This window comes from Octodon degus, unplaced genomic scaffold (genome assembly GCF_000260255.1).
Source record: "Octodon degus isolate 3935 unplaced genomic scaffold, OctDeg1.0 scaffold00014, whole genome shotgun sequence".
Lineage (NCBI taxonomy): Eukaryota > Metazoa > Chordata > Mammalia > Rodentia > Octodontidae > Octodon > Octodon degus.
In genome coordinates, this window is record NW_004524590.1 from 5,332,666 (window position 1) to 5,347,120 (window position 14,455).

Genomic DNA, 14,455 nt, shown 5'->3' on the forward strand with positions numbered 1-14,455 from the left:
TCTCTCTCTCTCTCTCTCTCTCTCTCTCTCTCTCTCTCTCTCTCTCTCTCTGTTGGAATCAGACCAGTTCTTCAAATATCTGTATCAGAAGGCATTTGAGAAAGTCATTCTTAAAAGTGCATTACTTTCATGCTCGCATAAAATTTTTCTATTTTCTTTGTGTTAAATTTTAATCCCAAATATCCTGAATCTTGTCTTTTATATTCATTCTCTGATAGTACAAATATGTGGATAATTTGCATACTTACTATTATTGCAAATAAGAAAATATTTTTTGTTTATTTTCCTTGCAGTACAAATCAATTTGTGTATCTTATCTAAACTCTTGTATAGACTGAATGATTGGAAATTATTTTGTGTCAGTTTTGGCAGCTGGAGATCCAAGGTCCAGATGCCCACTGAGACGATCACTGTTCCTGGTAAACACTGTCCTCCTGCCCTGCATCTGTTGCTCGCCTTTCTGTTATCACTTGGCAGTGAGAGAGACTTCCTTCTCTAGTACCTCAGGGTAGAAGAACACTTTTGAATCAGCTCTCCAACTTTATTACCTCACTTGAACTATTTCCTGACTCCAAATACAGCTCCATCAGAGCAGCAGACCTTCAGTGTATGGATCAAGAGATAGGAGGAAAATTTCCATCCACAGCAATTTTCAAAGACTTATTGGTACTTGTCTTAGTTTCTTTTCTCTTATTTCTGAGACAAAATACCCAACACCCAAAGTGAAAGATGGAAAAGTTTATCTGTCTCATAGCTCATAGAAGTTTCATTCCGTAATCAGCTGACTCCAAAGCATGTGGTATGGCAGAGGGGCAGCAGTTCATGGTGGCAGAATGGAATAAAAGCAACCGGAACCAAAATGGAAACAGCAGGCCTCTTCTCCTCCCCATTTTGTATGTAGGCTACCTGCCCTAGGGCAGGTGTAGCACTCATGCCATCCCTATGCCCTGCTTTTGCACAGGCTCAGGATGTTTACAAAGTGAGGATGCTGACCCCTGCTGAGTCACTGACTTCTAAACTTGTCAAGTTGACACACGAAACCAACATCACAACTACATGTGGTATGGACAGCAGCCCTAGGTCATGTCCTTTAAGTCCTAGGATGCAGAACTAGGCTAAATTCCCTGCCTCAGGGCAGGGTCTTCTTTATCTCTGCAGTATGTGGAATAGCAATTGCCACAAAGGAGCTAGTGCACCATGTAAATATTTTAAGCGCCAAGTCTGCAAAAGAACTCCCTGGTCATCTGAAGTCCTCATCCAACACAGCACTGTAAGATTCAGGACACCGAGCACACCCTCATTCTGTCTCTAGATCTTCTCCTTTTTCAAAAGCCTGTTCTCTTTTATCTTCCAAGTCCTTGAGAAGTTGCTTATGACTTAGACACCAGACTATGAACCCCAATGGCCTGTCTCTTCTAAGGACTCCCTGACCTCCAAATGCCTCCCTTCCTGCTTCTGTTCTTCTACCCCAACATTAAAATCTACTTTTTTTTTTTTTTTTTAGGAAGAATTTGTTTTCACTTGAAAAGACAGCGGCAGTTTAATGTAAATAAGTCATGAGTTGGAGGACTTTCAATAACAATGATAAAGGGCAAAGAAGATTTTCAGATCTGCCAAATCTGACCCCTGCCAGGGACAGTCAAAGCATGATATTGAGTCACACTGATCCTTTCTTTTCTGGCATGATCAAGAAAATTAAAGAAATATGCAAGTACACAACTTTGTTCCATGTTTACACAATTTATCCACCTAATTCTTCCCACACTGTGCTGGAATTTGGGGCTGTTTCAAACAAGTTTACTGTGGCAAACAGCTTTGTTCTGTGAGAATGAAAAGGAAAAGTGGCCTTCTCATCAGAGTTTCCAGCAGATTCCAAAAGTCTCTAAAGTAAAAAAAGGCAAGCACTCTAGAGTAACACAGCACTCTTAACTGCCTCCCAGAACTGTGACTCTATCTCAATTCAAACTATCTCAGATTTAGAGACCTTTTTCAGGCAACCTTTTAATGCTGTTACTCACTTTATCTTTTTTCACGGTCAATATTTTGACTTTCCAGCAGTATTTTTGGTGATACATTTTTCACTGTGGTGTTTCCAAGTCAAATTAGAAATACTCCAAGCTCCTAGCTCCTCACTAGCCAGAGTCCTCTCTACGCATGACTCCCCACCTGATACCTAGGTCAGTGGCCTAATACCAAGAGCACATGGGGAGCATGCTGCAAACACATCTGTTCTTAGTGCCTGAAGCAACTTTTCAAAGTCTTCAAGTGAAGCTGTAACAGAGAGGAATATTCAGGGGAAACTACACAAGAAAGGACTACAGAATCACAAACCCTGAGGCCTGAGAAGCAACTCAGAGGTTATTATTATTATTATTATTATTATTATTATTATTATTATTTTATTTTATTTTTTGGCAGAACCAGGAGTTGAACTCAGGCCCTTGCGCTTGTCAGGCAAGCACTTATTCTACTGAGTTATCTTCCCAGCACCTTTTTTTTTTTTTTTTTTTAAATTTTAGGGAAGGATCTACAGGGTGTTCAGGGTCACACTACTAGATCCGGCTCATAGTAATCCTCCTGTTTACAGCCTCCCAAGAGTTGGGATTACAGGCACATGCTACCATGCCCAGTCTCAATCACTGTCTCAGCGTGCCCCTGGGGCGGGGCCCGCACTGCAGGCCTGGGGATTGAACTCCCAACCCCTGTGCCTGCTTGCAGGCACTTTAATCCTCTAAGCTATTTGGCCAGCCCCCAGAGATTATTCTTTTGATTTCTGATCTGTGATTAGAATTATCACTACTTCTCCAACAAATAGTCATTTAGCTATTATCCAAACATCTCTGATGACAAGGAACATACTACTGTTCCAAGTATCTTTCTCATACCCCAACTCTAGAATTAGAAGACTTATTCTAACAATTAGCCAAAATCTTCCTTCTCATTAGATTGCTTTTGAAATCTGGATACTGCAATTTCCTGCTCTGTCTATGTTTCTTTTAAGGAACTTGATGGCAGTGTTTGCGTCTTTTTTCTTATCACCTAGAGGGAAAACATGTCCCGCTTATCTTTCCTGACCTCCATGGTCCTACACACTGCGCAGCCAGACCTAGCAAAGATCCAGTGAGTTTATGAAAGAATAAATGAGCCTGACTTGGGATGCATGTCTACACCCCAGCACTTGGCAGCCTGAGGCAGGAAGATCACCAGGAGGGTACCTTGAGTGAGACAGTGAGCTCAAGGTTGCCCTTAATTGCATAGTGAAATTTTGTCTTAAAGAAGAAGCAAAAGGAGAAGGAGGAGGAGGGAGAGGAGGAAGAGGAAGAGGAGGAGGAAGAGGAGGAGGATAATGGATGAGCACCCATCTATCTGATAGATATGGCAGGAGGTGCCCAAGATTCTGTCTAAGTCCCAGAGTCCCCTGATACTACCCAACATGGTGGGCAGGGGTGCTGGGTTACTAAACACAGCAGTGTCCCCATCCCCTGTGGGTGACACTGATCTGCAAGGAAGACCAAGTCCTGAGGCCTGCGTTGAAGCCATCAAGGCCGGAGCGCCTCCTGGCTTCCTCCGTCCAGCAGGGCTTAAACGTTAATGTCCACAAGACTCGGCAGGGCATCTAGTAAGCAGAGCTTCTGTGTGTAAGAAAATAAGGGGAGAGAAAATTCAAGAAAATTTTCCCAATGAAATAGACTATCATTTTTAAAATAAAATTGTGTTTCAAAACAATATCACCATTAGGTCAGCCCTCATGAATCAGAGCACAGAGCAACTCCACCAGCCTGGGAAGAGGAGTTGGATCCTAACTTCATCCCTTACTTAATACAAGATTTTAAGCAAGTCATTTAAGGTCCACATGTCCCCACTCGTATGGCTGTAAAATCCTGGGCAGTAGGGTGTATTAGTACCACTGACAGACAGGATTAAGAGCAGGGTGGGTTACATGGAATAAGCAGGTGTAGTTTCCAGCTACGTGCGGTCTTCACGGCAGCCACATTTTCACAGGCGTGGCCCGACAGGTATAAATGTGCCTGGAAGCGATACCCAAGGATACCCTGGGGACATCTGATAACCTTCCACACTGTCAGTGTCAATGTGGCCCCACAACATCCTGGCAGGATAATCTGATTTAGAAGGGAAAGTGCTGAAGTAATTATCAAGAGACCTGGCTCCCTGTCGCTGGCATCTCAAATTACTCTTCTGGTCCTCATTGCCCTGTTGACCCTGCCACACCTCAGTGTCACCAGCCAGAATCATCGTTCTGAGTGAATTTCAGTCCATAGCATGTTGAGGCACTGGTCCTTACGACAATCGGATGAAGGTCTGCTGGTAAGTAGATGATTAAGTGGCTCAAAATACTTCCCTTCTCTCTTGAAGATTCTTCAAAGGCAGGTGTCTGAGGCCTGGAGTCGCCGGTCTTCCTCTTAATTTTCTTTCTTCTCTTACTTTTCTTTTTCGTCCTTCCTACCTCCTCCTCCCTCTCCTCCTCCTCCTGCTCCCTATCTTCTTCATCCTATTTCTTCCTTCCTCTTCTTCCTCCTCTCCTCCTCCTCTTCTCTTTCTCCTCCTTCTCCTTCTTCTTCTCATCTCTTTCCTTTCTCTGTCTCTCAGACTCTTTCTCTGTCTCTGTCCCTCTCTTTGTCTCTGACTCTTGTGTCTGTCTGTCTGTCTGTCTGTCTGTCTGTCTGTCTGTCTCTTTCCTTCTGTCTCCCCCTCTCTCTCCCTCTCTCTGTCTCATTGCTCCCTGTGTTGCCTTTACAATAAAGGATGCCCATTACATCACATGGCCTCATTATTCTTACTGTTCTGCAGGCCTGATTCAATCTACAGGCTTCCCAGTTCCCATTGTACATTTAGGATCCAATACAATGTCCTTTTCCAACATACCCATTGCCAGAAATAACAAACATGGGATGCAAAACAGAAACTAAAGAAAAGTAGAGCAAGAGTTTGCTTCCACTTCTAGAAAGGGCTCTGCGTATGCCATGTCCCCAGGTTTGTGTCCTGCTGTGACCTGAAGCTTCTCCTTGTGGACTGGGAAGAACTGACCAAAGGCTGAGAGATGTGTGGTGGTGGTAGCAGGTGGCAAGAGCATAAAGGGAATATCCTTGCTCACAGGAGAGAGTTCTGAGAGAGCTTGCAGCAGGAACTTCCCAGGCTGGCCCTCTTGCTTGTGCAGGCAATTGTGCCCTCCCACAGAAGGCGATTTCCCAGTGTCCTCTGCAGCGGTTGCATCAAGAGTCGCCGTCCTTTCAGGGTGCTATCAAGGCAGGGAGGGAGGACGACTGACTTCTGTTACAGCCAGCACACCCGTGACCTGCCACTTTCTTCATATAAAATACGTTGGTCCCTTTATTACATTAAATGTCTCACATTCCATTTTGTCCTCCTAAGTCTGATTCTCAGCTATTTCTTGAATTAATAATGGCTAATTTAATCATGGGAGCTTGATTCTGTTAGACACTCTAAAATCTGACAAATTGCATCTCTTCTTCAAACACTCTAATATTGAGGAAATCGTTGCTCAAGAAGCACAAAAAATGTGATAGCCTTGAAATATAATTCAGTCCATTTATTTAGTATTCTGGAAAAAAAGCCCTCTAAGTATTTGTGAATTTTAAACCATGTTGGAAAGAGTAGGACAGGGAAGACAATACAAAAATTTAAATCATAAATTATTTCATAGTATTGTTTTGCCAAATAAACTCTTCCAAAGCTGGCTGCTTCAGAATAGCAAATGCTGCATCTAGCAAGTCTGTCATCATTTTGAAAAGTCTTCAAAAACCAATTTGATCCCCAGAGTCAAATTCCCCTATTTCAGGAGGTTATGACTTACACAGAGTGCTGTATGTGAAACCTAGACTCAGACGTCTATTAATAAGGCATGCATTTAAGCCGTGTGCTTTAACAGCTCTCAGTAAAGAGGGCTGCAGCAAAGACGACAGGATAGATGTGAAAGTGTCCTTCTGAATTTCAGATATGGTTATGATCTCTGTGACATGTAATGGAGTCCAGCATGGAATAAAGAATGAAGGATTAATACGACATGATCAGGTCAAATTAAAGGCAATGTATCTGAGACCTCGATGTTGAGTCTACACTGGGCCTAATTACCACCTGTAGCTCATGAAGGTAGAGCACAGCCAAAGGTTTAGCTGGGAACCTGGAAATAAGCTACCCAAGTGGGCCAATTAGAGATTAAAATTAGGCAGTGTTCTGCAGAGCATTCACTGTCCCTCTTGGCAGGCTCAGTCCCACCCACCTCAGCCATCAGTACTCACTATTCCTTTCTTTTTTTTTTTTTTTTTTTTTTTTTTTTTTTTTTTTTTTTTTTTCTTTTTCTGTATTTTAGTACAGGTCTACAGGGTCTCACTATGTAGATCGGACTCATAGTGATCCGCCTGTGTTCAGCCTCCCACCAGCTGGGATTACAGGCGCACACCACCACATCCAGTCTCAATTGCTGTCTCAGCGCACCCCAGGAGCGGGACCAGCACAGCAGCCCTGGGACTGAACCCCCAGCCCTCATTTGGTCAGCCCTTGTTACTCACCATTTTTGCAAAGCAGCACAGCCAGAAAGTCTTGAGAAGAAGAGTTGAGGAAGAGCAAGAGGCTGGGCGCCCGGGCTGTCACAAAGCTGAGCGCTATGTTCTCCTTGGACGGGGCTGCATCTGCGTAAATAGCTGAGGAGGACAGGCTCGTGTTCTTGGTCACAGGGTAGGGCTCCTGAAGCACGTAGGTAACAGACATGCCAGCCTCAAACACGGCAGAAACCTCTGCAAGAGAAAAGAGAGAGACCCATCGACGTGGTGACTCAGCTGCTGTAGGTGACCATGACATTGTATGTGTTCTTTCTTGCATACTAGGCCCTACACAAGGGCTTTTACATGACCCCCCTGGGATGTCCACAAGAACAGTTTTGAAATGGTAGCATGAAGTATTCTTACTGACAAGTGAGAAACTTAGGGCTCCCAAACCTCAAACACAGGTTTGCCCTCTGAAGTTTATATTTAGTTTATCATGCACTTGTAGAATGATTCCTATGTGCCAGGCTAATTTTTTTTTTTTTTTTTTTTTGAGGAGTTAAATAAATGTCACTGCCTCCAGCAAAATACGTAGACAAGTTTTACTAGGACCAAGTTAGAGTCAAAACAGGCAGCTGCACACTTCGGGTTTGTATTTGTCTCGTGTTTCCGGAGGCCAGTGGTTGCTAAGCTGCTCTGAATAGGACACGGAGAGGGGACAGATCTCAGTGATACTGGGCTAAATGTGAGGACCAGTGGAAACAGGGTAGAAAGGACTGGTGAAAGGACTGCAGAGGGCACAGGTGTCTAACCCAAGGCTCAATTTGCCAGTGTGCAGGCATGGCTACTGTATCCCAATAGATAGCAGAATTGGCAAAGAACTTCTATAACCAGTGTACTAGACGCTCTGTTAGCACCATACAGCGCTATGAGATTGACAAGCGAGAAAATTCAGCTAACAGAACACTGCCAATGAACAAACCCTCTTTGTAGAATGCTCTTGTTCTGTGATCACACTGGTACCATGGTTGGAGAGTGGCAAGAATTAGCACTAGCTCTTAAGATTTTTTATTTCATACAGGCCGTGTGAACCAGGCCATTCATGAAAGCTACAGGGCCTGTTCTCCCTTATAATGAATGAGATTCCTAACATCTACCTCATCAGTGTCTCTAAGTGGATGAATGAGGTATGAGTACTGTTTAGCGACTGGAGCTCACAGACTCCCTGTGCTGGAAGAGAATTTAAACAAGACCTATCCCAGCTGTCTCCACCCAGCACATCAGCCTGACATCATGTTCGTCCCATACTGGATGGATCAAGGCTACCCTGGAGTTCACTTTAAATTTTATCTCTTTGCTTCTATCAGGCTGTAAAGAAACATTCTTTGTAAAGTAAAATATCTTAGAAGTGGAACCAAACCTCTGCCACAGAAACAGCACAGTAAACAGGATTCTGTACTGACATAATGAATTTTCTGTCACATGCAGAATGTTCTTAATTCCTTGTGAAATCCAGATTGAGTTTGTGGCCCCTAGAACAAAAACAAACTTGGCTTTGCTTCCTAACTCAATTGCAAACTCATTGCACCTTGTGAAAATTCTGTAGCAGTCTGTAATCATGCCAGAAATTAATGTCACATTTGTATGCACATTGCCCAGCAGATTGGGAATACTAGGGCCTTTTTATTAAAGGTTCAGAGCAAATGTTTTACATTTATTATGCGAGTTGTAATATTGGTATTCCTGATTATTAAAATATGCAGCAAACACTTAAGACAGTGACAATTTTGGTTATTCATCAGCTTGATTTAAAAGTTTTCCTTGAATAATTTTCTTCAGGGCAGTTTGGGTTACATTTGGAGTCGCTACGTCCACAATAACAAAGGACTTTCATTTGGTGTTTTTATATGTGCTAAAAAGAAATCTAATTGATAGCGGGCCTACTATGAATGGAATATCAGATATGGCACATCCGCTATATTTCATTTTATTTAGAACAAACATTTTAATATAAATGCATTTATAATTACATAAGCTACACCAAATTTCTCTCATTGTTCTTCCCTTAACCCCAGTTCTAAATATTTTAAATATTTAGATATTGTGTATTTTTATATAAACCTAAGTTCAGTAGTGAACGTAGACTCCGCTATTCTTTCACCTTCTTATGCTTTACATTCTGAAATTAAGTTTCTCATAAAATAAGTTGAGTTCTCTGAATCTTCAGCACTTTAGATGTTTGTCCTATAAATGTGCCTTCACAGTTTCCCTGTCTTCAGCCTGGGGTGGCTTTGCCGTGTCATGTTGCTGCTCTAAAATGAGCTGTTTTTCCCTGAAATACGATTTTTGATGCAGTGCCAGGCCGCTGCTTTGCAAACTTTCCTCCTGCACAATACGAGCAGCACGCAGCAATAAACCTGCTTGTTGTTCTCTGGTTAATCTGTGGAGTTTTGTCCATGTGATTGCGAGGGATGAAATTACACCCCGAAATTACACAGGCTGAAGCTAATTTACAAAAATTCAACTAACCAATAATGAACCAATTAGAAATGTGAGCGAGTGTGTACATTTCATATTAACAACTTATTGTATTTTCCTTATGATAATGTTCTTACACATGCTATTGTATGAGTTCTTACTTTTTGCCAGATTATTTGTCTGTGGTATGATAGTATACACAAAATTTGCATCAATATACAATAAGACAAGGGAGTAAGTGCTGAATATCTTGATGAAACAGAGTGGCCGTGAGTTGGGAGGCGCCAAATCTACACAATAGCTACCTCTGGAGCTCCTTTTATATATATTTTTATCTTCCTTCTTGAGACAGAGTTTCACTGCGTAGCCCGAGCTGGCCTTGAGCTGCCAGAGGCCCTGCTGCCTGCCGCACCTCCGAGTGCTGGAGTTACAGGTATGTGCCACCAGGCCCAGCTCTATGGCGTGTGGGAAACGCGTCTCACTACTGCACCATGCCTTCATTTTCCACAATTAAAAAAAAGAATTGAAGGTATAGAAGGTGCAAGTTAGCAGACATGTAAATATTTAAAGGCTTTAAGTAGATGTGTCTACCATTATTTATGAATGAAATCGGGGAAGAGTGGCTCTTCCTAGCTAGGGCAAGACGCAGCGTGCAGTGAAGCCTTGCACATCAGGAGGGAGCGCTGGTGCTCTGCGCAGGGCTCACTGAGGCCACAGCTAAGCCTCCTGAGAGAGACTCCTGCGTGTTTCACCTTCTGAGGCTGAGGAAGTCAAGGGGCCTTCACGTGGGGCTGCAGGACACGTGACATGCAGGGCAGACTGTAGACAAGCCAGAGTCTGAAGTCAGATCAGCCTGGTGGCAGACCCTCACCATGACTCAATGAGTCGCACTGCCCTGGTGACAGAAAGGGTGAAGGGGTGGAGGCGACTGTACCAAACGGAGCATTATGATGCGAAGCTGCCGGCAAGCCCCCATGATTCAGACCGGAGTGCTACGAGGTGAAGGAAAGAAAAGTCGTGATATGAAAAGCAATGGCCAGCGTCATTTCTGTTATACTAATTACAAAGAAAAGAGATAAGAGAAAATAATTTTAATGAATGGCTATAACTGAAGTGGATTTTAGCATTTCTAGATTTCCAAGGAAGTTTGAAAATATATGATCTAACATTTTTAATGGAATGCTTAAATGCCAAGAATCCTACATTATTCAATTACTGCTGATGGAGGTGCTAAAGACCATGCTACATCAATGGATGGGTGCTAGGGCAAGTGGATTTCCACATGCAAAAGAATCGAGTTGCACCACTACCTGCCTCACAGACAAAACAAAATACACAAACAAAATGCTCAAAATGGACTAAAGCACTATGTGTACGTGTAAGAGCTAACAATTCAAAGCTCTTGGAAGAAATCACCAATATAAATCATATCCTTGGAGTAGGCAATGACTTTTTAGCTAAGACACTAAAAACAGTGAAAGAAAAATCATGGAGAAACTGAACTTCATCAAAATTAAAACAAAATTACAAATATAAATCATATCCTTGGAGTAGGCAATGACTTTTTAGCTAAGACACTAAAAAACAGTGAAATAAAAATCATGGAGAAACTGAACTTCATCAAAATTAAAACAGTTGCACTTTAAAAGATGGTAAAGGAAAGAAAGTACAGAAAATAGAGAAAATTTGTGAATAACTTATGTAATAAAGGTTTTACATTCATATAAGCTATAAAAGCATCTTACAATTGAACAGTAAAAGGGTGAGCAAAATATCTGCAAAAGATTTAAATAAGCATTTCTTCAAAGAAGATGCACAAATGGACAACAAAGATATGAAAATGTATTTGACAGAATTGGTACTAGGTAAGCACAAGTCAAAACCATAGAGTGACACCACTTTCTGGCCAAAGTGCTATCTATTAACAAAAATGCAGGCAAAAATAAGAGTAGATGAGGAATTAGAAAATTGAAACTCTCAAAACCTTCTGGTGGGAATGTAAAATCTAGTGGCCACTTTGCAAATAAATTGGTTGTTCATCAAAAGTAAGATATATTTCTACTTCTAGACAGTCTTCCTTGTAGGGATAGACTCAAAAGAAAAGAAGACATGAGTCCACACAAAAATGTGTCGCATTAATGGCAGGATTGTTAATCATAACCAAAGAAGCAAAATCATTTCCGTGTCCACCAAGTAATAAATGGACGAGAACAAAAGTGGTACATCCACACTATAAAATATTCTTTGGCAATATAATAAATAAAATACTGAAAAATGCCACAACATAGATAATCCTTAACAATATTTTTCTAAGTAGAAAAAAATAAACAAAACAAGGCCACAGTTACATGGTTTCACTTATATGAGAGATTCTCAATAAGCAAACACATAGAAGTAGAAAGTACCTTAATTGTTTCCAGGGTCTCACAGGAGAAGTAAATGGAAGGTGACTACCAATGGACCCAGAGTTTTGATGAAATTTCTCTGATATTAGGTATTAATGACGATGGACAAGTTTGTGAAAATGCTAAAAAGTCACTGGATCATGTACCTTAAAAGGATGAGCTTTACAATAACTCACCACAAAAAAAGAAACAAAAATCTATGTATCTATAAACATGGAATAGTTTTGCCATTCTGTTGAAAAGAATGAAGGTAGAGTAATAAATGAGAAAAGAAACCAAAGACATAAGTTACAGACCTCTGTCTCAGTTATTCTTCTCACACAGCTGGGACAAATACCCAACACCCAAAATGAAGAAAGGAAATGTTTATTTAGCTCAGTTAGTGGAGGGCTCAGTCCATACTCAGCTGACTCCAAGGCAGAGCAGCACATGGCACAGAGCAACCTTTCATGGCTGTGGCAAAGAGCAAGAGCACAGGGAGTGGCAGCAACGCCGGGAGCTAGCTAGTCTATCTGCCCTCCTGACATGGAACTGCAAATTCCCTGCTCCAGGGAAGATGCAACATCCACAATCACAATAATCAGTCACAAACTCAAGAAGCTACCCCACGACTGCATGAGGCGTTGGGGTGACAACTAGACACAACCCATAACATTCTGCCCCTAGACTACCCCCAAAGACTCATGCCCATTCCTTTATGCAAAAGACATTTTAGTCCATCTCTAAGAGTTGCCAAAATCCTAAGTTTCAGCACTACTGAAAAGTCCAATTCCTAAGTCTCCTCCAAGATCAAAAGCAAATTCATTGCTATCAGCTTCTATACAAATGAAAAGTTAAACACTTTAAACATTCAATGGCACAAGATAAACAGTACCATTCCAAAAGGTACATACAGCAGGATACCAAGCACTGGGACTGAAGCAAGTCCAAAATCCAAAAGAGCAAATGTTAAATCCTATAGTTCCACATGGAACATCTGAAGCAATCTGTGGCAAATTGTGAGCTCTATGTGGCTCCGCCTCTACAGCACTCTTGGTGGAGGGGCCCATGGCTTCTCTCTTAAGCTGGCCTTTCTCCCTCCTCAAAGTTTCCCTTACACAATCCATGTTCCTGGATTTGGAGCACACTGCCTGCCCTCCCAGGACTTATTCTAGGCAGAAATCTAGGCAGAAGGCTTCTTAACCTCAGAATGCCTGCATGCTGAAAATGCCTAAAATCAATGCTACGTGGATGATGCAAAGATCTGCTGCCAGCTGGAGCAGTAGCCAGGCTTCCTTCTCTCGTGGCTGTAGGGGCCAAGTGCCTGGATTGCTGAGCACCCTGACCCTGATTCTGAGGAATAAGTTCTCCGTGCCAGAGCCATTCTGGAACCTGGTGTGGCCACCACCGCCATTCTGTAACATGAGGCTCAATGGCTTCTTCCCCAAGGCAAAGTCCCTCACCCAGACAGTTCTGAGGCTGCAAACTGCGACACCCACAGGCCCTCCTTTCTATTCTCTTGTTCCTTGCCAGCAATGCAAATCCTTTCAACTCTGTCTTTGCATTCCACAGCTTCATTGCATCTTCCTTTCTGCCCAAACTCATAACATTTTAAACCATCCTGCTGAGCTCTTTGAACTTGATTCTCAACATAAATCTGACAAAAGTCCCCAAATCAGCCATGAAACTGCCTCAATATTTGGCTGCTTTGAAATTTCTTTTGAAAGATTAATCAGTTCACCATACTTAATCTCAGTCTCAGGACATGATCAAAATTCAGACAGACATTCTGCAAAACTATAACATATCATCCAGAGCCTACCAACCATTGTAGTCCCTTTTTCCAGCAGAAACAACCCCAGCCTAGTCTTTAGTCCTCACAGGCAGGATTTCTATCAGCTTTCTTGTCTTCTGAGCTCTGACCAGAATCCCTGCAGAACAGTGAAGGTGTCCCAGTGCTTCTCTTTCAGGTGACATCTCTGAACCTTTCCTATCTCTTTCCATGAGCCATACCCAAAATCTCTTGAGCAACATGGTCAGGTAGTCACAGAAAAAATCTACTTCTCTGGGACAAGTTCTGTCTCAGTTACTCTTCTCTCATTGATGGGACAAATACCTGACACCCAAAATGAAGGAAGGAAAATTTTATTTAGCTCATGGTCAGTGGAGGTTCCAGTTCATGTGCAGCTGGCTCCAAGGGAGAGTGGCATATGGCAGAGAGCAACCTTTCATGGTGGCTGCAAAGAGCAGTGAGCAAGGGGGAGTGGTAACAGCACATGCAGGTAGCCAGCCTCTCTCTTCTGATGTTGCAATGCAAATTACCTGCTCCAGTGCAGATGCGGCATCCACACGCCAATAATCAATCACAAACTCTAGAAGCAGCCCCATGATTGCATGAGGCTTTGGGGGGACCACTAGCTGCAAACCATACCAACCTCCAAATCTGACACATTTTGGCAAGTAACTAAACCTTTTACAAAGCCTTCCTACATTTAATCTCAATAGTAATGCTTGCCCTAATAACTTAGGGAGAAGAAATATATATTGTAGTTAATAGCTAATTTGTATTTACTTTTAGTACCATTATAAGAAACAGAACAGGGGGCTGGGAAGAGTGCTTGGTGGCCTAAACACCTGCCTGGCAAGCATGAGGACCCAGGTTCAATTCCTACTACTGCATGCTCTGCTGGCCCCGGACACTGTGGTGGCCACTGAAATCAGGCATGGTGGTGCACATCTCTAATCTCAGCACTGGGGAGGCTGTGACAGGAGGATCACTACAAGTCTGAGCTGCATAGCAAGACCCTGTACCAAGTAAACAACTAAATAAATAAACAAATAATTTTAAAAAAGAAAGAAATAGAACTGGGCCAATGGTCGTTCTCACCCTGGTGCTGGTGGTGGACACACATCCCTAATTTCATGCAAAGCATTTCCAGTATCATTCCACCATTTCCCTGCAACTGTGGCTGCCATAGGCAGTAGCACCAAAGCCTGGAACAGCTCCCCAGTAGCTAGCAGGTTTCTGCCAACCACCTCCTAGCTGTGGGCTCCCCATTTCACTTCTGCACC

General features: G+C 42.5%; 1 protein-coding gene across 1 annotated transcript in view; it reads right to left on the minus strand.

Moving 5' to 3' along the window:
• Cntnap5 (contactin associated protein like 5) overlaps positions 1 to 14,455 on the minus strand; it is a 930,940-nt gene that overhangs the window by 125,938 nt on the left and 790,547 nt on the right. The window contains exon 19 of the mRNA XM_004626336.2: positions 6,549 to 6,773. Within this exon, the coding sequence (XP_004626393.1) occupies positions 6,549 to 6,773 (225 nt within the window). The remainder of the gene's footprint in view (positions 1 to 6,548; positions 6,774 to 14,455) is intronic.